Source organism: Hypanus sabinus, chromosome 15 (genome assembly GCF_030144855.1).
Source record: "Hypanus sabinus isolate sHypSab1 chromosome 15, sHypSab1.hap1, whole genome shotgun sequence".
Lineage (NCBI taxonomy): Eukaryota > Metazoa > Chordata > Chondrichthyes > Myliobatiformes > Dasyatidae > Hypanus > Hypanus sabinus.
Genome location: NC_082720.1, coordinates 13,845,828 through 13,872,830, shown reverse-complemented (window position 1 = coordinate 13,872,830; position 27,003 = coordinate 13,845,828). Strand labels below are relative to the sequence as shown.

The 27,003-nt window shown below is 43.9% G+C and overlaps 1 protein-coding gene across 4 annotated transcripts in view; it reads left to right on the top strand.

Moving 5' to 3' along the window:
* Positions 1–27,003, top strand: part of LOC132405309 (dihydropyrimidinase-related protein 3-like) — a 235,740-nt gene that overhangs the window by 98,170 nt on the left and 110,567 nt on the right. For all 4 annotated transcript variants that reach the window (XM_059990017.1, XM_059990016.1, XM_059990019.1 and 1 more), the window contains exon 4: positions 24,918–25,082. In XM_059990017.1, the coding sequence (XP_059846000.1) occupies positions 24,918–25,082 (165 nt within the window). The remainder of the gene's footprint in view (positions 1–24,917; positions 25,083–27,003) is intronic.

Genomic DNA, 27,003 nt, shown 5'->3' with positions numbered 1-27,003 from the left:
ACTGTTAACACTGGGATAAACTGGCCCAGATTGTTCTACAAATTACCTCCATTTAAAGTTGGTCTCTGATGCAATGAGTTACTTGGATCGTCCTCTTTGAACCGTATTTGAGCTTCTACTCCCTAATGAGCACTTGGAGGACGGGTGCTCCTGTCACAAGCCTATTGTAGGTTCCAGAGCATTGACCTTTATGTGGCAAAAGCAAAGTCCCTGAATGTTTTTGTGGCAGAAGTTACAAAGACTCTTAGAGCAATACAGTGCAGATACAGGCCCTCCAGCTGATGATTGTACCCACCCAGCTCGTCCCAGTTTCCTGTATTGAGCCCCTATCCCTCTAAGTTCTGTCTCTCCATGAAGCTATCCAAGTGCCTCTTAAATAATACTTGCCTCAACAGCTACTTCTGGCAGCTGATTCCATGTATTTATCATCCTCTGTGGTGGTGGTGGGGAATTGCCTTTTAAATCTTTGCCCTTTAATCTATGCTACCTAGCCCCACCCCAACACTCTGAGGAAAAGACTGTTACCATCCACTAGCTCATAATCTTAAACATTTCTAAGTTTACTTCTCATTCTCCCTTGTTCCAAGCTATGAAGACAACCTCTTGCCAATTCAGTCCTGGTAGCATACAGAAATTGTTTCTGTATTATTTCCAATTTAACCGCATCGTCCTTATAACACTGAACAAAACAGTACCCAGTACTCCAAGTGTGCTTCACTAACAGATTTAACAACTGAAACATAATGTCCCAACCGCTAAACTCAGTGCCTTGACTGATGAAGGTCCGTGTGCTGATGTCTTTTTCACCAACCTGTCTGCCCATCCCACTGCTTTCAATGAACTCTGCACTCCTAAATCTCTCTGTTCCATTACACTCCCTAGTGCCCTACTGCTCATAGTGTATGACACTGATTCGACTTCCCAAAATGCATTATATGACACTTGCAAGTATTGAAACACACACTTCTCAGCCCAGTTTTCTAAATGATCAAGATTCCCTTATCTACAATAGCCAGCTTAATTTAAAGACGCCTCTTAATTTCTTATCTGCAAACTTGCTGATCAAACCTGGTGCATTTGCATCCATGTACTTTATATAATTAACAAATAACCAGGGTCCATGCCTGCAGCACACCACTTGTCACTGGCTTCCATTCCTAGAAACAAAACTTCAAGCACCACACTTCACTTCCGAGCTAGCTTTGAATCCAACTAAGTAGCTCTATCCCAATTCCATTGCTTTCCTGATCTTAAGGGACCTTGTCAAAGACCTTACTAAAGTTCAGTAGATGACAACCATTTGTCTGTTCTTATCTACTTTTTTCGTTTCCTCTTCAAAAAAAATCTGTAAAAATGTGTCAAGCATCACTTACAATTTACAAAGCCTTGCTGACTCTTTCTGATCAGACTCCTGCTATCCAAATGTTGGTAGGTCTGGTCCCCCAGAATTTTCTTCAGTAACTTCCACACTAATGTCAGGCTGTGACTGCCTTACACTTCTTCCCTGGCTTTTCCTTGCTATTCTTAAACAACAGAACACCATTGTCCTACTGTCTATTGTCTATTATGGGGAGAGGGTAGAAGCTGGGTACTGATTGTGTATGATCACCCATGATCACAGTGAATGGCGGTGCTGGCTAGAAGGGCTGAATGGCCTACTCCTGCACCTACTGTCTGTTTATTAGCCATCTTCCAGTCTTCAGAAGCTTCATCAGTGGCTACCAATGAAGGAAATATCTCCCCAACTTTCTCTCTTGTCTTTCACAAAATTCGAGGATGTATTCAGTCAGACCCTGAGGATTTATCCACCTTGGGTTTGATGTACGGGGGGGTGGGGGCTAAACGTTACTGGCAGAACAGGGAAGTGAGGAGTTTAACTTCTAAAAAGAGGAGCAGGCTTGAGAGGCAAAGTGGCCAGTTCCTGTTGCTAAATTGTATGTACATATAATATGCTTATTTCTTAAAACCAGAAGTTTCAGATAATTTCAAACTTTGGGTCTCCAAGCGGTCCTCCTTATCTGCGAGTTCCGTATGCAGGGATTCAGCCAACCGCAAATCGAGAAAACCCAGAAGTGCTCTTCCAGCACTTGTTGTTCGAGCATGTACTGACTTTTTTTCTTGTCATTATTCCCTAAACAATGCAGTATAACAACTATTTTACATAGCATTGACATTGTATAAGGTATTATAAGTAACCTAGAGATGATTTAAAGTATACGGGAGGAGGCGAGTGGGATCGGGATCGAAAACAAATCAGAAGTTCTGTTACTAAGTAAGTTGGAACAGGTACATCCGGTATTATTTAGCGTCAGTCAGATGTTTGTCTTATTTTACCTTTCTATGCATATAAAATGCTTAAGACCGTATGTTTTGGCGCCGGGAGGATCAAAAACCCGAAACCCCAAAACCCAATAATTATTGTTAACCCAATAATAAAAGATGTAGTTTAATATCTGCCGGACGATGCTGAGGATGTTCTCTGAGTCTGTGGTGGCCAGTGCTATCATATTTGGTGTGCTGGGACAGCAGGCTGAGGGTAGCAGACATCAACAGAATCAACAAACTCATTCGCAAGGCCAGTGATGTTGTGGGGGTGGAACTGGACTGTCTGACGGTGGTGTCTGAAAAGAGGATGCTGTCCAAGTTGCATGCCATCTTGGACAATCCCATCCACTCCATAATGTACTGGTTAGGCACAGGAGTACATTCAGCCAGAGACTCATTCCACCGAGATGTAACACTGAGCGTCATAGGAAGTCATTCCTGCCTGTGGCCATCAAACTTTACAATTCCTCTCTCGGAGTGTCGGAAACTCTGAGCCAATAGGCTGGTCCTGGACTTACTTCCACTTGGCATAACTTATTATTTAATTACTTCTGGTTTTATTTTGCTGTATTTCTACTCTGTTCTTGGTGCGACTGTAACAAAACCCAATTTCCCTCGGGATCAATGAAGTGTGTCTGTCTGTAAACCTCTGTGTTGCTTAATAATTGTAGCTTTCATCGGGGCAGGGTCTTTCTCACTTTATCCTTCAAAATTGTTCCAATCATTGACCGACGTAGCCTAACGCTTTTCCAGTGACCGATGGTGTTTCACCTCTTTCCGAACGCTTTAATATTTCCACTTTATTTTCGATCGTAATCGTGATTATTTTTGTGAACAGAAACACTGCGGATTCAGAGCTCTGGCGCCGAGTCCTAATGTCCACCGCACTGGGACAGGTTAAATAAGGTCTGGGATTCTGCTGGGTCGTAAAGTCCACCGCACTGGGACAGGTTAAATAAGGTCTGGGATTCTGCTGGGTGCGAAGGTCCACCACAATGAGATGGGTTGAATAAGGTCTGGGATTCTGCTGGGTCCTAATGTCCACCGCACTGGGACAGGTTAAATAAGGTCTGGGATTCTGCTGGGTCCGAAGGACCACCACATTGAGACGGGTTAAATAAGGTCTGGGATTCTGCTGGGTCCGAAGGTCCACCGCGTTGAGACAGGTTAAATAAGGTCTGGGATTCTGCTGGGTCCTAATGTCCACCACATTGAGACGGGTTAAATAAGGTCTGGGATTCTGCTGGGTCCTAATGTCCACTGCACTGGGACAGGTTAAACAAGGTCTGGGATTCTGCTGGGTCCGAAGGTCCACCGCGTTGAGACGGGTTGAATAAGGTCTGTGATTCTGCTGGGTCCGAAGGTCCACCGCATTGAGACGGGTTGAATAAGGTCTGGGGTTCTGCTGGGTCCGAAGGTCCACTGCGTTGAGATGGGTTGAATAAGGTCTGGGATTCTGCTGGGTCCTAATGTCCACCGCACTGGGACAGGTTAAATAAGGTCTGGGGTTCTGCTGGGTCCGAAGGTCCACCACATTGAGACGGGTTGAATAAGGTCTGGGATTCTGCTGGGTCTGAAGGTCCACCGCGTTGAGACGGGTTGAATAAGGTCTGGGGTTCTGCTGGGTCCGAAGGTCCACCACATTGAGACGGGTTGAATAAGGTCTGGGATTCTGCTGGGTCTGAAGGTCCACTGCACTGAGACGGGTTGAATAAGGGAGTTGTGCATCCGCATTTTTTGGTATCCGCGGGGGGTCCTGGAACTAATCCCTCGCAGATAGGGAGGGCCGACTGTAATTTGATTCTTTGGAGTGAGGCACAGGGAGGAACTCGTCGGTAATTCACATTACAAGTTTGGGCAAGGAGCTTGATATTTGTGACATTTTCCACTGGTGGTGCTTTTTATGGGGAAGATGTATTGTGGGGGTGGATGGTTGGTGATGGGGACTGAATTAAATTCTTCATAGACATTGAGATAATATTGAACTTGCAGCCCAAAAATAATAACCAGTAAAGTTATCAACTATCACTTCTCTTTAACGTAATTTTAGGGAGCAAGCCCTTCTTTGAATGACCTTTAAAGTCAGAAATTAATAGACTTTTAGCTCATTAAATGCCCATTAAGGCAAACTGGCCACCATTGTTGCATCTACAAGCAGCACCGTCACAGGAAAACATTATCTATCACCAGGGTCATCTGCACCTAGGCCGTGCTTTCGTCTTGCGGCTGCCATCAGGAATGAGACAGAGCAGCCTCAGGTCCCACACCACCAGGTTCAGGAACAGTTAGTACCCCTCAACCATCAGGCTCCTGATCCAGTGTGGATAACTTCACTCACCTCAACACTGAACTGATGCCATAATCTGTGGACTCACTTTCAAGAACCCTACAACTCATGTTTTCAATATTAATTGATTTATTATTTGGACTTTGTTTTTTGTATTTGCACAAATTGTCTTTTACAGTTTTGTTCATCTTTGTGTGCAGTTTTTTTTACTGTTGTATTTACTGTGAATGTCTGCATGAAAATGAGTCTCGGGGTAGTATATGGTGACATATATTTTACTAAGTTTAGTTTGAGCATTGAACTTCGAGACATGAGGACATATGGCACTTTTGAATAGTCAATAAAATGAGTCAACATCTTGGCTGGATGTAAGCAATGCCGTGCCATTCTGTGAAGTGATTCTGTTGTTTCAACAAGCACTTAACACAAAGATGTATGTGCTTGTGTATTTTATTGATATGCTAATTGCATCACACAAGCAGCAAATTGCCTGAGAACGCCTCTGAGCAGAACTAGGCCATTTGGAGCATCGAGTCTGCTCCGCCATTCTATCATGGCCTGTTTATTATCCCTTTCAATTGTATTCTCCTTCCTTCTCTCTGTAACCTCTGTAGCCTGATTAATCAAGAACCTATCAACCTCCACCTGACTTGTACCAAGTAACTTGGCCTACACAGTTGCTTGTGGCAAAGAAGTCCACATTTTCACCACCCTCAGGTTAAATAAATTTTTCCTCATCTCTGTTCTAAATGGACATCCCTCAATTCTGAGACTGTGCCCTCGAGTCCTAGACTCACCCACTCAAAGCAGGTACAGGGTTCTGAGTTGGATGATCAGCCATGATCATACTGAATGGCGGTGCAGGCACGAAGGGCTGAATGGCCTACTCCTGCACCTATTTTCTATGTTTCTATAGTAAATACCATCTTCACATCCACTCTATCCAGACCTTTCAATATTCAATAGGTTTCAATAACATCTCCCGCTTTCTTCCAAACTCCAGCGAGTACAGGCTCGGAGCCATCAAACACTCCAAATGGGTAAACATTTCCATTCCCAGGATCATTCTCCTGAACCTCTTCTGGACCCTCTCCAATATCAGTGCCTCCTTTCTTAGATAAGGGGCCCAAAACTGCTCACAATACTTCGTGCGGTCTGACCAATGTCTTAAAAGAGCCTCAGCATTACATCCTTGCTTTTGTATTCTTAGTCCTTTTGTAATGAATGCTAATATTGCTTTTGCCTTTGGTACTACTGATGCAATGCACAAATTAACCTTTAGGGAATCTTGCACAAGTCCCTCTGCACCTCCCCATTTATAAACTAATCTCCATTTATAAAATAGTCCATATCTTTATTCCTTCTGCCAAAGTGCATCACCATTGACTTCCCACATTATATTCCACTTGCCACTTCTTTATCTATTCAGCTGTCCATTAAAAAACCCAGAAGTTTGCTGATGATACATTTTTATTTGGTCTCATCTCTAATAATGATGTGACCTGCTATCAAAGAGATGTAGACCGTCTTGCAGCATGGTGTGTTCGTAGCAACTTGAGCTTAATGCTATCAAGACAGTGGAAATGAGAATTAACTTCCATTGACAGCCACCTCTGCCCCCCTCCTCCCTCCCCCCAGAAATTAATGGTCAGGTTGTATCTGTGGTGTTGGGCCATTCAAATTCCCAGGGACTATCATTACCAGTATTGAAGTGGGACAGCATGACACCCTCATCACCAGGAAAGCCCAGCAGAGATTGCTCTTCCTCTGCCAGCTTAGGAAGCTTAACATCTCGGGGTGTATCCTGATGATGTTTTTTCTCAGCCGTCATTGAGAGTGTCATGACTACCTCTATCACCGTTGTTTCCTGCGGCTTCCTCCCTCTGAGTCCAGGGTGGAGCGAGTGGCGCCCTCAGTCATTGGCTGTCTGCTACTAATGTTAAAAGATCTGTTCATATGTTCACATTTATCTAAGTTTGATTATTAACGTTTGCAGATGTGACCATTCTGCTAACTACTGATTGGTCATGGCTGTTTGCACTATTGTCGTATAAATTGTTAGTTGCTAGTGTGTTGTCTGTTATGGTATAGTCCTGTGTTTTGTGCTTGACACTAATTCCCATTCAATTTTGCTATGTTTCACATGCTGGCAATAAAGTGATTCTGTCTGAGCCCTTTTGCAGACACTCTACTCCCTCAGCAATACTTGCCTTTCCACCTATTGTCCACAAACCAGGTGACAAAGCCATCAATTACTTTATCCAAATCATTGACATACAATGTGAAAAGAAGTCCAAACACAGACACTTGTGGCACACCACTGATTACTGGTAGCCAACCAGAAAAGTTCCCCTTTATTCCCACTCTGCCTCCTGCCAGTCAAGCAATCCCCTATCCATTCTAAATTCATTCCTGTAATATCATGGGCTCTTATTTTACTCTGCAGCCTTATGTACGGCACCTTGTCAAAGGTGTCCTGAAAATCCAAGTACACATCCACTGACTCTCCTTTGTCTATCCTGCCTTTTATTTCCTCAAAGATTTGTCAGGCAAGATTTCCCCTTTAGAAAACCATATTGAGTTTGGTCTACTTTACAATGTGCCTCCAAGAAAGTCAAAACCTCTTTTTCAACCACTGAGGTCAGGCTAGCTGGCCTATAAATTCATTTCTTCTGCCTTTCTCCTTTCTTGGAGTGACATTTGCAATTTTCCAGTCTTCAGGAGCCATTCAGATTTAGTTATTCTTGAAAGATGATTACTAATGCCTCCACAATCTCTTCAGCCACCTCTTTCAGAACTCTGGTGTGTAGTCCATGTGATCCAGGTGACTTTTCCACCTACATACTTCTCAGCTTCACAAGAACGTTCTCCTCAGTAATAGCAAAGTCACTCACTTCTGTTCCCTGGCACTTGCATTTATGGCATTCTCTTACTGTCTTCCACAGTGAAGACTGATGCAAAATGCACATTAAATCCTTTCACCGTTTCTTTGTCCCCTATTACAGCTTCTCCAGTGTCATTTTCTCGCAATATCCCTTCTCACCTTTCTTTTATTCTTTATCCAAAAAATGCTTTTTGTATTTTGTTTTATGATTGGCCATCTTACCTTTATCTCCATGACTTTTTTAATTACCTACTGTTGGTTTTTAAATGCTTTCCAATCCTTTACTTGCCCACTACTTTTTGTTATATTATGTGCCCCCTTTTGCTTTTGTGCTACCTTTGACTTCTCTTGTCAGTCCCAGTTGCCTCATCCTCCCTTTAGAATGCTTAATGTTTGGTGTGTATCTATCCTGCGCCTTCTGAATATCTCCCAGAAGCACTAAACATAGCTGTTCTGCTCTCATCCCTGCTAGTGCCCCCTTTCATTCAACATTGGCCAGATCCCCCCTATTGCCTCTGTAATTCCCTTCACTCCACTGTAATACTGATACATCTGATTTTAGTTGCTCTATTATTACTGCCTCCTCAGACTTCCTAATTTGATTTCATTTTTTGCTAATAGAGCCACCCTACCCCTTCTGCCTGCCTGCCCTTTTGGTACAGCACATATCCTTGGATATTAAACTCCTGACTATCTTCTTTCTGCCAGGACTCAGCTGCCCACTGCATCTTACCTGCCAATCTCTAACCGCGCTACAAGATCATTTATCTTACTTCATATACAACGTGCATTCAGCTATAATGCCTTCAGGCTTGTATTCATCACACTTTTATTTTTGGCCCCCCGCTACACTTTAACTCATCCCACCAGCTGCAATTTGCCCGATCATTTCCCTGTCCTTCCTCAAACTCCCTACACACTGCATCTGCTTGTATACCAGCTGCTCGTCCTCAGTCCTTTTGCTCCGGTTCCCATCCCTCTACCAGGAATGAAAGTGTTGGCGTATGAGGAGCATATGATGGCTCTGGCCAGTGCTTGCTGGGCCAGTGCTCGCTGAAGTTCAGGAGAATGACTGGGGGTGGGGGGGGGGGGGCAGAGTGGAACTTGCATTGAAGGCCATCAAATATTGAAGGGCCTAGATAACGTGGATATGGAGAGGATGTATTTGGGCATTGTGGTGACAGAGCCAGTGCCACAGACACAAGCTGATTTCTGACCTTGAGAGCTGCTCTTGAGTGAACTTGTTCTTCCTTTGATATCTTGTTTCCTCCAGAAGTTCTGGTCCCTGAGAGTTTCCTCCTACATCCCAGAGATGTACAAGTTGGTGGGTCAGTTTGGTACGTAAAATGCCCCAAGTGTGTTGGCGAGATGTAGAATCTGGGAAATTTGGGAATGTCGGTTTAGTTAAATGGTTGATTGATGATCAGCATGGATTCAATGGGCCAACAGGCTTGAACTAGGCTGTGTTTCTCTGTCTAGCTCTCAGTGTTTGAGGAGAATTACATGCATTGGAAATGAACCAGAGATATCTTTCAATGACTTGTTTAATGAGTTGAATCGTTCTGCTTCACATCTTTGCTGAACTAGAGGTGAGGGTGCTCATTTTAAACACTTGCTTTTGCCCCATCATGCTAAAATTAGGCTTGAATCCTTTGCTCCATACTCACTGCAAATCCCACTGATATCAGTTAAACAGCACGTATCTCAAAACTTGTGGGAAGTGAATGGCATCTGATAGCTGTGATCCTGCATTCGACTCTTCAGAAAGAGGTTTAATATCACCGGCATATGTTGTGAAGTTTGTTAACTACTGCTAGTTATTTATCTCAAGGGGTAACTTGCTGTTGCTAATTACCCAACTATCTTTGAAATGTGGGAGGAAAGCCCTATGATCATAGGGAGAACTTGCAGATTCCACCTGGCACCCAAGGTCAGGTTTCTAGAAGTAGGAAGCAGCAGCACTGAATAGCAGGGCTCCATGTCACTGTGTTATTCTTTGAAAAGTTGTCTTGTGCTCTTTAAATTCCACCTAAGCAGGCATTGTTAATGTTAATCTCATAGGGAAAAGTAGTATGATTGTATAGATATTGACTAACAGCTGATATGGTAGATGGGATTTAAAGTTTATTATTTTAAAATGCGTAGAGAAACAGAACATCAAGAGAAGGGGAGAGACACACAGATTGCTCTTTTAATTTCCCATCCATATCCTTGGAAGTGTTTAGAAGGCAAAGTGTCCATTTCCATGCAAAACATTAACGACCTCCGGTTCCTCTGCCTTTCCTGAGTGGGATGCAGTTGCTGGCAGCTGTGGGGCTGCCAGCATCATCTGCGACCTGGGAACTCTGTACTCAGCCACACATCCTGTTAGCGAACTGGTCAGGTTATGAAACCGGGTAAAAGTATCCTGGGGATGACTTGTATCAAGATGAAACTCTTTCCCAAGACTACTTAAAGATTTCCCTATACAGCATTTGATTTATAAATGAGATCTCCCATACGATGACATCTGATTGACCAAGTCGAGTTTATTGTCACATGCGCAGGTGTATTTTCACAAATTTAATGAGAATCTTAAAACCCATGAATGTTACATCAGTCTGCAGTCAAACACAATATGGCATGTCTCCTGCCAAGCAAACAGTTGGGGACAGCACCGATACCAGCCTGGAAGCTGCACCACCCTGGAGCACACTGGCTCCAACCCTTCCTTCCTGGGTGGCTGCAAACAGGCGATATAATAGCTGAGGCTCAGTCCTCATTACAACCAAGGCCACACAGCTCCCCTGCCCGGCCAATGAATCTGTGAATTAGACATGCAGTATTCCACATTAACAGCGTCCAACAGTGTCTTGCAATGACAGGAATAATGACTAAGATTATCATTTGCTGTTAGACTGCATGCACGCCAACTTGTTACTTGCCTCTCTGATCAGGTGGCAGCACAACTTACACCAAGTCTAGCTCCTTCAGTTTCTCCACTAACGAGCAACTCGTTAATCGGGTAGATCTGCAATACCTGTAACTTAATGACCAGTTAGGTGTTGCGGTCATTTAAAAAAATGTTAAAAAAAGACAAACACACCTTTGGTTGGTCCATTCGGAGTCGCTGCTTCCCAATGCGCCACCATCTTAGCGGACGTCTATTGAATATTGAAAGTTTAAGACCAGAGAGCACAGCCTCAGATTAGAGTGGTGTCCATTTAGAACAGAGATGAGGAGAAATTTCTTTAGCCAGTGTGTGGTGAATCTGTGGAATTCACTGCCTTGGATGGCTGTGGAGGCAATATCATTAAGTATACAAATGATTGCAGTTATTTGGGCCATAGTTTAATCAAGGCAGCTGCTTATTTGGGGAAACTCTTAAAGAACAAACATTAATCAAAATAAAAAAAAAATAGCTGTGTTTCCCTTCATTTATTTGGACACGATGCCACTTAATTGAGTAGGAGACAGTTGCCAACCAAGTTCTAACTAGCATCAGTCGCTCACACTCTGTGACAGCATCAATTGTGTGTGTTTCTGTTCAAAAAGTAGTGATTTGTTATCATTGACAGTTGGTGGGAAATAAGCAATAAGATAATTCAGAATTGTTTTGCTCTGTGTGGTTTCGAGCATTCAGTCTCAGAGATTCCAGAATGGCCAGGAGTGAATATAAAACAATTTCACTACTTCAGCAAGCTAGGAACTACAAAATTTTTAAGTATCAGCAATCATCTTGAATGTAACAATGAAAATAAAGACTTGGAAGATGCCATTGTCGATTGCATTGTAAGAAGGCAGCCCGCTAACTGCACAATGTGTCTGCGCTGATGTTGTTTATTTACAGTCAATCAAAAGAACTGGATGAATTCCTTCATCGATAACTACTGGGAACTAATACAGCTTTATAGAACCGTAGTATCAGTGGTAGTGTTCTAATTTGTTTTGTATTTCATTTAAATACCTAATTTTTTTTTAAAACTCAAATTGTCTTTTAAAAATGTTTCCTTGAAATTTCAACTAATTGGGACAGCCACTTGATTGGGCCAAAATATTAGTCCTGATGTGTCCCAAATAACTGGAATCCACTCTACTTAAGGCGGAGGTTGTTAGGTTCAAAGATTCCAGGTACATTTATTATCAAAGTATGTATGCAATATACAACCCTGAAGTTTGTCTTCCCACAGCCAGCCATGGAACAACGAAACACCATGGAACCCATTCAAAGTAAACATCAACACTCAACGCACAAAAAAGCAAATCATGCAAACTGTAAAAAAATAAGAGTGGGAAAACACAATATAAATCAAGAAACCGCAAAGTAATTGAAACAGTCTGGAATGTTCTGTTCAATTCGATTTAGCACTTTGTTGACAGCTGGTTCTAGAATCAGTCTGCCTGGATCAAAATCTCAAAAAATGTAACAAAAAAAAAGTAAGAGGTTCTTGATTAGTCAGGGTGGCAAAGGTTACAGGGAGAAGTCAGAGAATGGGGGCTGAGAAGGAGAATAAATCAGCCATGATGGAATGGTAGAGCAGACTTGATGGGCTGAATGGCCTAATTATGTCTTATAGCCTAAATCAAAAGTAGTTAAAATGGATACTGTTTTCTGCTTTGCTTTGCAGGTTTCAAACATTTTTAGGAAAATAGAGCCAGGGATTGGTGTTTTATTTGCATATCCTTTTGTGTGGTGCTGATTAAGTTGATCATTGGCCTAGTCTGACAGTCTCATTTGCCTGACTGAACCCCATTCCCTGCATTTTCTGTGTCCAATTAATTAGTTCTTGCAGGGTTACGACTTCCAGGGGAAAGGTACTCTCACAAGTCTGCACAATTTTGTTTTTTGGCATTTGACCTCCTGAGAGGAAATTTTGAGCACTGGGATTTGGGTTTTGAGGAACAATGCAATCAGTTCATTTTGATCTCCTCTGTTATTTTGTTCTCTTGCAGCTCCCGGTGATTAACCTTTGGTTGATGACTCAGTAACTTAATTGGGTTACTACAATGAGTGTCTAATTGTGATGTTGTTGCGTCTGCCCAATGGTCCCTTTGATTAGAAACAAGTCATTGCTTTGGAATGAGAGTTCCCTGGGGTAAAGCTTTCTTGGGACTGTTCTACTTTTTGTTTGCTTGTCTCTATCAAGTGGGAGTAAGCCCCTGTAGTAGGATTGATCAGCAAATGGTTGCAGGGTTAGACTCAATGCAATGTTGAAGTGCAAATCTGTGCATGAGGCATGCTGATTGTATGCACACATCGCAACGGTGATCAGTTTGAAAGTCCAGCAATGCTTGGCAAAGTTGATGTTGTCAGGAGGAGTGGGTCAAATAACACCTGTGAGTGGGAGTGAGGAGGGAGGTGGAAAAAACTGTCAACGCTTCAGGTCAAAAGTATCAGAACTGAGTGTAGAGAAGGAAGGTGGCCAGTATAGAGGAAAGGTGGAGTGGTGAGACAGGAGTCAAGGGACTGAGGATGGGTGAAGAATGATGGGCCAGTGGAACAAATGGATTAGGAGGTATGGAGTGTGGTGACCAGTGGGAGTGTGGAATGGAGGCACTTACAATTGTTGGAAAACCAAGATTGAAATATAAAATGCAGGAGGAATTCTGCAAGTCAGGCAGCAACTGAAGAGGGAAAACAGTCTACATTTTGGGCTGAGACCTTTAATCAGGACTAGAAAGGAAGTGGACAGAAGCCACAACAAGAAGGGAAGGAAGGGTAGGATTACAAGCTGCAGGTGATAGTTGAGGGAGAAGTTAGATGGGGGTGAAAGGGAATGTTCTCAGAAGGTGAGAGGTGAAAGGTGGTGAAGGAGGACTTGCAGGGGTAGGTTGTCATGGTTGCAGGGTAAGTGCCAGGAGGGAGATCTGTTGAGTGAATAAGTGAGTAACAGAAAGAATGTCCCCTATGGAATGCAGAGGTGGGAGGGTGTAGAGAAAAATGTGCCTGGTGGTGTGATGTCATTGGATATGACAAGTTGCAGAGAATGTTTTGGATGCAGAAGCATGTGGAGTTGAGGTGGGGACAAATGAAATATGTTGGCCTGAATAGAACGAACATGGAGACTCTCCATTAGTAGGAGAGTCTAGGGTCTGAGTGCACAGATTCAGAGTAAAAGAACACTCCTTTAGAACTGATATGAGGGCTAGTTTCTTCAGTTGGAAGGTGATGAATCTGTGCCACAGGGCAGTGGGGGTTATGTCTTTGGATGTATATAAGGCTGAGATTGACAGATCCCCTTAGTAAGGGGATTAAAGTTTACAGGAAGAAAGTGGGAGAATGGGATTAATTTGGGAAAAAATAACTATGTTTGAATGGCAAAGTAGAATTGATGAGCCAAATGGTTATTTCTGCTCCTATATCTTTGGTACTTATGGAATTTACTGGAGTGGCATTAATACAAATGTTGGAGAAGGAATTAGCCAATCGATCCCGCTCATTCATTCAGTAAAATCATTGCTGATCTGTTACCTCAATCCCCACCTATCCCCAGTAACTTTTCACTCCCTTGTTTATTCAATGAGATGGAATTTATTGCAGCTCTATAAAATCACAGTTTGAAGCTGAGGACAAATTACCCCTCACACCAAGCACAGTCACTTTTCTATAAAAAGAGGTTTATTTATTAATTTTGTTCCCTAAAGATGTTACAAAGCAGGTTACATCTCAGAAGCTATCCACAGTTAATAAGGTAAAATGGATGATACTGTAAGTGACAGATGAGATCCTATCGAGTGGGGGCTGTTCATGGTTTTTCTGAATGTGCTGAAACTTATCTTTAAAAGAATTTAACTGGGCAAGGAGGCTAAAGACGTTGTGGCAAGTGAGGAAAGACATTAATTGCAACTAATTAATCAAGTAGCAGGATGAAAGAGTGGATCTCAGGCTGTTATTCCAGATCTGAATGTTGTTATTTCATTCAATGCTGTATCGACTGTAACCTGAGAGCCTTACCAGCCTGTTGATCTCTCATTTATAACTTTGCAGCATGAGGGATCTAGTGCATTCTGGCCATTTTGGAAGTGTGAAAGTGAGGCTTGAGAGATTTGGTTGAAGGTCAAGGGAACCTGAAGAATGGAAACTGTTCTTCCTCAGGTTTTCACCTGATTTTTTTTTGTTCCGTTACTTGAGAACAGATATACACTAGTGTTCCTGCCATTAAGTGAACAAGAAATTAGATATCCCTGTGTTTCCTTAAGCAGAAAACAAACGTAGTGAAAATAGTAGGAACACTTTCCAAACTTCCTGCAGCATTTACTCAGGAGTAGACATGGAACTATAACAATACGGATACTCCTTTGGATCTAGGTCATGTTCATCCCTAAGATCCAGCTGTTCGATTCTGTGGAGTTCTACAGTTTGTTGATGGAGAATTTTACCCCTGTGATTTCCAAGATGAATCCAACCCCAGGGAAATTGCAACCTCCTGAGCTCTGGATCCCATTAGTTTCCTTAGAGGACAACAACAGATAAATCACCATAGCAACAGTTTTTAATTAAAAAAACACACTTTTCCACGCAATAGGGAGCTGTAAAATGAGCGATTTACAGTGCACAACCGCGTGTGGCTCATGTGAATTTTAGTGGATCCCTATGGTGATGATAAATGGGACATCTAGGCTCCTGAGTATTAAATCTTCTATATTTCTGGTGTATGTCAGATTTGGAGCTTGCAGCTTTATTTGTTAATCTTCTGACTGACATCAGAGCCATGAGGCTTGCTATAGAAATATTATTTTTGCTATTCTAAGTCTTTTAACAGATTGGTAAAGACACTTTGGGGATTTTAAGAATCTGTAGTCCAGAGTTTCTGGTGTTGTTATTTCTAGTTGCATGCCTCCAAGATTCTGAAGGACAACTTGTGAAATACAATGATTCCTTGTGTGTATCAGTGGAGATGTGGAGTTCTGTTTTAAAAAAAACACAAATAAATAAAATAAAAATGAGGCTAATTGCATGGAGAGCCTGTAGTAAAGGTAGGTTGCCCCTGGGGTTGGATACCACTTAAATATCTTTGAGATACTGTGTCTTTTTTTGAAGGAAGTTTTTGAGTGGAGAGCAGATCATTCGAATACTTGCCTTGGCAGGAGAATGCAGAGAGAGGGTGGTGGTAGATATTCTCCTTGTCATCACTGACAACAAAATAACTCGGCCCAGATCACAGCCACTCTTGCAACTCACCCATTTCACTTTGTGCACGAGGAGAACAGCATGGCCCCTGCACCCCACACTGTTCTGAAACCAGGACAGAGAACTTGCTATTTTTATACAGAGTTGGCTTATCACTTGTGGATAGTAACCATTTGGTAAGTTCTATATGTTTGAATCCCTTACTTACAAGATCAGTTGCCATTCACAATAGTGGTGAAAAAAGTCAGTCGAAACTTCAAGCAGACAGCTTTTGAAGTTAGTAAAGCAATTGTCCTTTAGTTGTTGGGTGCATTTCATATCCTTCCATTATTTCTATTTTGTTTGCTTCCCTTTACACAACAGGGGGTGCTGGAGACAATGCTTTAGAAAGCCCTTTCTGAAAAATTCGGAACTACAGAGGCCTCCCTCAGCACAGGCAGCCCTGCCTATCTGCCTGCAAGGGGCAAGGTTGGATCCAACTATCTTACTTCAAAGGTCTTGTAGCGGTGTGCTACAAACAGCGCTAAAATTACGACACGGAGTCGGTAACTGCAGTCGAAGGAAAAACTTTATTCGAAAACTTCAGCCTCACTTTTAAGCCTCTGTCAACCGGCCCCCCATGGCGAAGAGGCTCCAAAGCTCTGTGCTCGCAAACCCCCGTAGGCTATCTAATTGTGAGTCGGTTCGCATACGCTAGGAAATGAGCCGCCACATAACCCCCCCCCAGAACCGGCGATACACCCCCCAATGTCCACAGCCTGGGCCAGAACCTGCTTGGGAGGTCGGCCTCTGCGCCGAGGCGCCGGAAACTCGGCCGGTTGCGCCAGGTCCACATGGGCCGGCTTGAGGCGGTCCACCGTGAAAACCTCCTCCTTCCTCTGGAACTCCTCCTTCGCCAGTCGGAGCTTGTCCGGGGGAAGCCGCCGAGCACGGGCATGGAGGGGTGGTCCCTGTGTCGGGATGTGGTGCTGTACGCCGTGCCTGGGCATGGCTGCTGTGAACTGCGGTGCCAGAACCGATGGGAACTCCGCCAGGACCCTGGTGAAGTCGTTGTCGGACAGCGTGATGGAGCCGAGGTGAGGGGCTGGCAACTGGGCCGCGCCCAGGGAGAACGTCTGAAAGGTCTCGGCGTGTACCAGTCTCTTCCTGGGCAGGTCAACCAGCAGGCTGTGAGCTCGCAAAAAATCCGCACCCAGAAGCGGTTGGGCTACGGCGGCCAGTGTGAAGTCCCACGTGAACTGGCTGGGGCCGAACTGTAGCTGCACCTGACGGGTGCCATAGGTCCTTACTGTGCTGCCATTCACGGCCCTCAGGGGGGGACCCGGTGCCCTGCTGCGAGTGTCGTAACTTGTCGGAGGTAAAACGCTGACCTCAGCCCCAGTATCGACCAAAAAGCGGCGTCCCGACCTGCTATCCCACACATACAGGAGGCTATCCCGATGGCCAGCCGCCGTAGCCATCAGCGGCGGCTGGCCCTGGCGTTTCCCGGGAACTTGCAGGGCGGGCGGCAACGGCGGGCTTCTGCGCCCCACCGCTGGTGGTAGAAGCACCAGTGGTCATTGGGCCGGGGGTTAGTGGGCTCTGCGGCCGGGCCTGGACTGGTTTGCTGCCGGGAGCGTGGCTGGGTGATCTGTGCGATGGACGCCCCGCTCACCTTTTTGGCGTTCCACAGCAAGTCCGCCCGGGCTGCCACCTTCCGGGGGTCACTGAAATCCGCGTCGGACAGCAGCAGGCGTATGTCCTCGGGCAGCTGCTCCAGGAATGCCTGCTCAAACATGAGGCCTGTGTGTCCCTCGGCCAGAGACAACATCTCGTTCATTAAAGCCGATGGAGGTCTGTCGCCCAAGCCATCCAGGTGCAGTAAACGGGCAGCCCGCTCGCGCCGTGAGAGTCCGAAAATCCTGAGGAGCAGGGCTTCGAATTCCGTGTACTTGCCGTCTGCCGGGGGCGACTGTACGAACTCCGCGACCCGGGCAGCTGTGTCCTGGTCGAGGGAGCCCACCACGTAGTAGTAGCGGGTGTCTTCTGAGGTGATCCGGCGAACGTGGAATTGGGCTTCGGCTTGCTGGAACCATAGGTCCGGGCGCTGTGTCCAGAAACCCGGCAGTTTCAACGAAACCGCATGAACAGAGGCGGCGTCGGTCATTTCTGGTCCAAAAATCGTTTGGACCGTCGGGGTCACCAATTGTAGCGGTGTGCTACAAACAGCGCTAAAATTATGACACGGAGTCGGTAACTGCAGTCGAAGGAAAAACTTTATTCGAAAACTTCAGCCTCACTTTTAAGCCTCTGTCAACCGGCCCCCCATGGCGAAGAGGCTCCAAAGCTCTGTGCTCGCAAACCCCCGTAGGCTATCTAATTGTGAGTCGGTTCGCATACGCTAGGAAATGAGCCGCCACAGTCTCACTTATCTGGGTTTGATGATAACACCACCACAGTCATCTTCACCTGGATGTTGTCTTTAACCTGTGCCTTACCGCAATACCCACAACCTCTCTGACTGGTGCCCTGTAACATGTGGTGTGTGGCAGAGGTTTGTGCCAGGTCTGTTTGTCATCTATATCAATTATCTGGATGATATGGTAAACTGGTTCAGCAAATTTGCAGGTGACACCAAGATTGGGAGTATAGTGGATGGGGGGAGGGGAGGCTATCAAAGCTTGCAGTATGATCTGGACAAGCTAGAAAAATGAGCTGGAAAAAAATGACAGATGGAATTTAATGCAGACAAGTGTGAGGTGTTGCACTTTGGGAGGACAAACCAGGGTGGAACATACGCAGTGAGTTGCAGGCATTGAGGAGAACAGTACAACAAAGGGATCTGGGAATTCATAATTCCTTGAAATTGGTGTCACAGGTAGATAAGGTTGTAAAGAGAGCTTTTGGCACATTGGTCTGAACAGATCAGAAGATTAAGTATAGGAGTTGGGATTTTGAAGTTTGATAAGGTATTGGTGAGGCCAGATTTGGAGTATTGTGTGTCATTCCAGTTACCCTCCTGTAGGAATGATACAAGTAAGATTGAAAGATGCAGAGAAAATTAACAATGATGTTGTTTGGATTTGGAAGACCTGAATTATAGGGAAAGATTGAGTAAGTTATGGCTCTATTCCCCCAGAGGGTAGGAGAATGAGGGGAGATTTGGTAAAGTATACAAAATTATGAGGAGTACAGATAGGGTAACTTCCACTGATGCTGAATGAGACTAGAACTAGAGGTGTTGGGTTGAGGGTGAAAGGTGAGATGTTTGAGAGAAACCTGAGGGGATGTGAGTGTGAAATGAGCCGCCAGTGGAAGTGATGGTTGCAATTTTGATTGCACCATTTAAAAGGAGTTCGGATAAGTACATGGATGGAAGAGGTATGGAGGGCGATGGTCCTTGTGTGGGTTACTGAGACTAGGCAGAATAATAGTTTGGATAGACTAGATAGTCCAAAGGGCCTGTTTAGCCTTGAGCATTATGCAGAAGTGAAAAGCTTAGTGATTTATTGAAGGGGCACTGGTCTGCTTATGTGCTTTCTGTAGATCTGCTGCAGTTTAAATGAGTGAATGAAGAGCGACAGAGATTGCATTTCAAAAGTTTTTTTTTTGTTCTGTCCTTCAGCCTCAGGACTCTTATTTTCATAGGGTTATGGTTTGTGTAGTGATTTTGAATGTTGACCTTCACTTCTTGCACCTGGCTTTGAATCACTGCAGTTAAGCTTGAATTTCTCTGCTGATGTAAGTGGTCATTTTCTTTTCAAGGAATTAGCTTTTATTTGTTTTTAAGATCTACCTGCAGTGAACATCAGTTTACTTTAAATGTTAGACTGCACTATGTTGAGTCACCTAGGGTTGTTGTCTGACAGGAGGGGGAAAATGTGAGTATTCCTGCAGATGTAAAGTGACAAGGAAGGAGGGACCTGCACTCTGAGGAGCTCATTGGAAAAGGCTGATTAATTATCCTATGTGGCATGAGTTTGTGTATTGGATAGGCAGATTCTAATCATTGCTCTGCAGAGCAAATATGCTTCAATTTATTTGGGTTAAAATGTTCAAGCATTTTGAAAAGTGAAACTGATCTCCCAGTTCTAGACTGATGTTCATACATCATGGAAACTGGCCCTGTGGCCCTGATACTAAACTTTCAGCTTATCTGTGCGTATCAGTCAATATTTTATATACCTCATTCAGGTCTCACCCTTAGCCTTTCTGGTCCAAGGAATGCAAATCCAGTTTACCCAGTCTCTATGAGCAGTCTATTCTAGGCAGCATCCAGCCAGGTCACAAAGGAACTGTATTTAATCTTGCGGAATAAGTGTAGTGCTGGGGATAAGGACAGTGTGTGGGAAGGAAATATGATGACTTGGATTGTTTCAAGCACAGCTTCGATGGACTGAATGGCTTCAGCACACCGGTTTTGAGAACCAGTTCAAGCTTGATTAGCCCCCTTGTGGTTAAGGATTTGCTGCTGCTGCTGCTAAGTTTGGCTTAACTTTTATATAAACAGTTATCACTACAGAAAACAAGTGTAGTGAAATCATTTCACTAATTGTAAAGGCAAAGTGCTGGAGATGTTCAGCCGTGTCTTTGGGAAGAGAAGAAGAACTAGCATTTCAGGTCGTAGGCCCTTCATTTTTGGTTGAGGAAAGAAAATGTGCTATCTTGTAACAAAATGGGCCAATCAGTCCATCAGATCCATGCCAGCTCTTGGGGAGCAATCCATTTGATCCATTGACCCAGTGCCAGGGAGCATGGTTTGAGAATAAGGGGTAGGTCATTTAGGACAGATTTAAGGAAAAACTTCTTCTCCCGGAGAGTTGTGGGAGTCTGGAATGCACTGCCTCGGAAGGCAGTGGAGGCCAATTCTCTGGATGCTTTCAAGAAGGAGCTAGATAGGTATTTTATGGATGGGGGAATCAAGGGATATGGGGACAAGGCAGGAACCAGGTATTGATAGTAGATGATCAGCCATGATCTCAAAGTGGTGGTGCAGGCTTGAAGGGCCGAATGGTCTACTTCTGCACCTATTGTCTATATCTCCTCATTTCCCTTCAACTTAATCTCTTCTAACCGTCTCTCCATTGTTCTAAAATTGATCTACACCAATGGGTAATTAGATGTAGCCTCTAAACCAACCAGTGTATCTTTGGGATATTGGTGGGAATGAGCTGTAAACTGTACCTGAGGTCAGGATTGAACCCAGGTTACTGGAGCTGTGAAGTATTCATGCTGTCATGTTGCCCATGCATTTGACTGCACTATAAGTAAATCTCGCTCTACTGCGATATCCTGGACTTTGCACTGATGGACGAAACCCTTTGATGTTGCAGTCTCCAAATTTTCCCACTGCCAACTTGCTGAGGTAATGTCTGACCATACAGTCAACTGGGACAGCCATATTGTGTAGAAGATTGTGACCGAATGTTGGAAAGGTGAGATTTGGAGAGAAGGGTAAATGGTGTCATGGAATAACACAACACAAACAGCTCCTTCAGCTCAGCTGGTCTGTGTATCGACCTATCACCCACCAAGTCCTTGCCCTTCATGTATCTATCCAAGTGCCTTTTAAATGTTGCATTGTACCTGCCTGAACCACTGGTTGGCATAGCAATTGTGGGCTGTATCTATACTGTATGATTCTATAGCAACTAGGGACTGATAATCAATGGTAATTGTACTAACTTTGCCCATAATCTGTGACAAGGAGAGGGGCTAGAGATTGCAGTACCAGAGCATCAGCCATTTTGTTGTATCAAACAACCACACTTCCTGCATGAAGGCACATCACTGACTTCCGTTCCCTTTATTTAAGAGTCACAAAAATGTGGCTATTCTCTGCCATTTTGAATGCAGCACTATTGCTAGATTCTCTGTAAAGACAGGACAGCTCAGTTTCTAAAGGCAGAGGAAGTGGGGTATACTTTGTAATTAACTCAATGTGGTGAACAGACGTGGCAGTTCTGTCTCCAGTCTGTTCACCCGACCTGGAACATCTGGCAGTCAAATGTTGTCCTTTTTATGTGACAGGGGAGATTTCTGTCAGAATCCTAGCAGCAGTGCATGTTACATTCCAGGCCAGTGTCACGCAGAGAATGGAGCATCTATGCTCTGTAATCAGCATGTATGAAACAGCTCACTCTGATGCCTTCTCGATCATTGTGGGAAATTTCAAACAGGCTAGTTTGAAGAATCCTCTGACCAACTAGCACCAGCCTATCAGCTGTGGAACCAGAGGAGCCAACACACTTGACCGCTATTATACAACCATTGAGAACACTTACGGTGCCATCCCACAGCCACACTTTGGCAAGTCTGATCATCTGGATATACTTCTCTGCTCCCAGCATAGAAGCAAGGACTAAAGATTGCAGCACCAGTGGTGAGGGCCAAGGTGTTCAAGGGAGGCAGAGAAGTGCTTACTTTGAGTCAGTGGTCTGGATAATCAGTGATTTGTCTTTGAATGAATATGCCTAGTCAATGACTTCATCAAGACCAGTGTGGATGAGTGTGCATCTTTGAGAACACCCCAGAGATGCCTAATCAAAAGCCATGGATGAACCAGGAGATTTGTAGTCGACTGAGGAAGAGAACTGTGGCATTCAAGCCTGGTGTTCAGAACAATACAAGAAGACCACGTATGACCTATGGAAGGCTATCTTGAGTGAATAAATAATTGAGGTTAGAAACAGAATAGTTGGCAGAGTTTACAGGCCAGTACTTGTACAAAGCAAAGCTTACTATCATGAATTGCAGTGATGCTTGACTCCTAGATGAGCCCAATGCCTTTTATGCATGCTTTGCAAGGGAGGATAAAACTACACGTGTGAATCTTGTGATCTCTGTCTTGGAGGCTGACGTCAGAACACCTTTCAAGACGGTGAACCCTCACAAGGTGTCAGGCCCCTAGAGTGTACTGGCGGGAGTGTTCAAAGACATCTTCAATCTCTCACTGCTGCAGATGGAGTTTTGCAACTGCTTCAAAATGGCGACAATCAGACCAATGCCCAAGAGAGCAGGGTGAGCTACCTCAAAGACTATCCCCCAGTGGCACTCACATCTACAGTGATGAGGTGTTTTGAGGGGTTGGTCATGGCTAGAACCAACTCTTGCCTAAGTACGGATGAAGACCCACTGCAATTTGCCTACATCGTATGCTCTATGTCACATGCAATCTCACTGGCTCTCCACCCGGCCTTGAATCAATAGCTACATCAGGCTGCTATTTATTGACAACTGTTAAGTATTCAGCACAATCGATGGTAATCAAAAAGCTCCAAAACCTGGGCATCTCTACATTCCTCTGCAACTGGATCCTTGACCTCCTCACCAGGAGACCACATTCTGTGTAGATGGTAATCAACTTTGGTGCACCTCAAGGATGTGTCCTTTGCCCACTGCTCTACTCTCTCTACACTCTTGAGTGTGGGACTAGGCACAGATCAAATGCTATATATAAATTTGCCAATGTTGTTGGCAGAACTTCAGATGGTGATGACAAAGAATACAGAAGTGAGATAGATCAGCCATTTGAGTGGTGTTGCAGCTGCAACCTTGCACTCAACATCAGCAAGACCAAGGAATTGATTATAGACGAGGAAAGGGAAGTCGAGGGAATTCGCACCAGTTCTTATCTAGGGATCAGAAATGGAACTGCGGAGCAGTTTCAAGTTCTTGGGTGGTAGCATCTCAGAGGATCTATCCTGGGCCCAAAATATTGATGTAATTACAAAGAAGGCATGACAAAAGCTATATTTCATTAGGAGTTTGAGGAGAGTTAGTATGTTACCAAAGACACTCACAACTTCCCACAGATGTACTGTGAAGAGCATTCTAGCTGGTTCCATCACCGCACAGGATCATAAAAACTGCAGGAAATTGTAAACTCAGCCAGCTCCATCATGGGACATCATGGTCCCAGCATCCAGGACACCTTCAAAAGACAATGCCTCAAAAAGGCAGCACCCTTCGATAAGGATCCCCATCACTTAGGACCTGCCCTCTTCTTACTGCTGTCATCAAGGAGGTCGTACAGGAACTTGAAGACACACACTCAATGTTGCAGAAGCACTTTCTTCATCCATGAACTCTTCCTCAGTACTTTTGTCCTTCCCCTTTTTGCATTAATTTATGTTTTTATATATACTTATTGTAATTTATAATATTACGTCTTAAAAAACAACGAATTTCATGACATTTGCCAGTGATAATAAACCTGATTCTAATTAGTCTGAGTAACGGTGTCACATTAATCATTTTCTGCGCTCTATAATAATATATGTTGAGAGGTGTTTGACCAGCGTTACAAAGTTATGAAATGTGCAAATAGGCCCTCTGGCCCAAATTGTTTGTGTTGATGAAAGTGCCATGATTGAATGGCAGAGCGCGTTCATTGGGCCGGATGGCCTAATTCTGATCCTGTGACTAATGGTCTTTCCTGAGCTAGTCCCATCTGCCTGCATTTAGCCAAAATCTCTCTAAACCTTTCCTAGCCATATGCCTGCCAATGTTTTTCCACATCGCAGTCATATTTTTCTCTTTCACTTTCCGAGGCAGCTGGTTTCATATGCCTACCACACTTGGTGTGGAAAAATTTACCTCTTTGATTACATCTTTTCTTCCTCACATAAAACTTGTGCCTTCAAATTTTAGATTTATCTGCCCGCGGGAAAATGACTTACCATTTAGTGAATGTATCCTGTGGGATGACTTGTGAGTGAGTACCATTGGATACGGCCAGGTGACAGGTACCATGTGGCAGTAGCGGGGAATAATGAAGTTCTGAGAGCCTCTCATTTCTCCAGTTGTGCATGTTTGCCTGTCAGCTCCAGTGTTTTTTCTGGAGGCAGCTTCGATTCTATAAATGTGAATTTATTTGAGTTGTGGGGCTCCATAGACAGTTCTGGGGCTTTAAGAACAACAGAATTTGTACATGTAGCAGTTGGGGAACTTTGGTGTGAGAGGCATTGACCACCAAAGTGAATCCTTTCCTTGGAAACTTGATTAGACTGAGGAAATGCTGGTTTTGCCTTAAAGGCAGGAAATGCTAACAAATTATATATTGTTTTGATTTCAAATTTCCAGCATCTTCCTTTTTTTTTAAAATTGTTGGCACTTTCCTTTGGTTAGTCAATCTAGAAAATAAGGATGTAGTTTTGCATCTCTCAAGCTCCTGAACTCATTCAGTCCAAAGGCGTAAATGTCAATGTACCTTCTGTTCTTATCTGAAGATTTTGGGTTGGCAGGATTGAACATTGAATGGAAAAATCTGAAAGGGTGTAGATAGATATTTGAGGCATTGTTTGAACTGTCCATTTCTTCCCTTCTCACAGTTGACCATGTGATCCCGGAGCCGGAGAGCAGTGTCATCGCCGCGTACGAGAAGTGGCGGGAGTGGGCAGATAGCAAGTCGTGCTGTGATTACGCCCTTCATGTGGACATCACTGACTGGAATGAGGGAGTGAAGGAAGAAATCCAGACCCTAGTCAAAGAGAAAGGTCTGTTTAACTCTGTAACTAATTATTTTGATTAGTGTACATTGTCTGTTGACAACATAGTATGCAGTTTGTGAGCAGTATGTAACAGGTTTAACCCATTTCAACCTGCACTTCAAATCTTTGTTCTTGGGAAAATCATAATCTACTGATGGTAAAATGAGTCCTTTCATTATTGGTTTTGACCCGACTCCATGTTGTGAGAATTTCCATCTGTCTCTTTTCCATGTTTTGTGCCCATTACCCAATTTAATCATCTATTCCACAGTGATTACCCTTTCCACAAACTTTTCTTCATTTTTCTTTGTTTCCTCAGCTTATTTTGTTTGTGACTATCTCCATCCTCTTCCGATCTTTATCTTACTACTGGTCTATCTGACTCAATATTTCTTTGTTTCTGTCTTGCTCTTTTTTAAATCCTCCTGTGTGTTTTGCTCTGTCCACCTATTCTGGGCTATTATTATTTCCATTTTTACCTGGGCTGTGAATGCCATTGCATTCCAGCAGGTCTGAGATGGCAGGGGTGGGGGTGGTGCTGAACCCTGAGCTCACTATTAGTAGTAATAGTTCAGTACTGGACTAGGCAATAATTGACCCCACATCCCTGCAGAGAGAGTGTTGATATTATTGATGTTATGAGCCTCTCCTTTGGTGTTAACTGTGTTTAAAACGTGTTTCAGCAGAAGCTCATGTTTGCCTTTCCAGTTCAATGCACTTTACTGCTTGTAGCTGAATGACCAAGTGTAAGCCAATCCTTCCTGCTGTGAAGAGCATGGTGCTGATTATACTTGTAATTTCTGTACATGCAAGAGAGAGAGGAACAAAAAGTTGCTGAGGACTCTGTCAAAACTTGTGTCTTCCACTATTGAAGCATTTTGATACAGAGAAATTGTTCATATTGAGATGAGAGTCAGTGATTACGGCGCTCATGGTTGGCAAATGAATTGCTGAGAGGATGAGTATTTTATGGTTATTCAGCATAGAAACAGGCACTCCATTCCACTGTGCTGAGGAGTCTGTTTCCCTTTTCTGACTCTGAAAGGGCCATGGAGTGCTTTTGATTTTAACTTTTGAAAGAAAGTTACTGTGTACCTGGGAAAAGAGAAGGGAGAAAATGGTCCTCAGGGAAGGAGTGGGAGATCAGGACCATTTGGATAGGTCTCAGTGACCCAGCAGAGGCAGTGCAGGTTAAGACTGTCTAATAGCATGCTGGATCAGTGATCTGGTCTTTCCTGTTTTGCCAAAGAGCTTCTTTTTAGAACCTCTGATGAAAAGCACTATGAAGTTCAAAGTAAATGTATTATCAACTACATATATGTCAACATATACAACCTTTTCTTGCAGGCATGCTCAATGTATCCAAAAACAGCAGCATGTCAAAATGGAAGACTTTGGAATCGTAGTAGTTGACAAAAGTGCTGACACATACTTTAAAAAGGGGAAATGCTTCTGGCGGACTCTGAATATTCATGCTCTTCATTCCTCACTGTCCTTTAAATCTCAACTGGTGTGAGTTTTGTGTTGTTCCCTCCTCTGAGCGATTCAGCATTGGAGCTGCGGTTTTGCTTGGATTATCCAGCCCAGTGAACGATGCGTTGCTGATGCATGTCTTGTGTAATGCTGGTTATCAGCAAAGACTGTTTCTTAGAAGTGACAGCCTTTGGGGATTGGGAACAAAGTTGGACAAACAAGTTGTACAAAGCCCAGCACAAAAACACTGCCAACATGGATAACAACATTTCGACAAGCAGCATTACTTGAAGAGGATGTTGACTCCCATATGCATAAGTAGGATGGGTCTGTGAAGCTCTGACAATCTAACTAAGAATGAGGAGTAGAATTCACGCACCAGAGAAACCAAAGGTAGCAGCTGCATAAAATTACCAGCCTATTATTGTCAAAGCAGCAGACAGGAGGGAAGGAC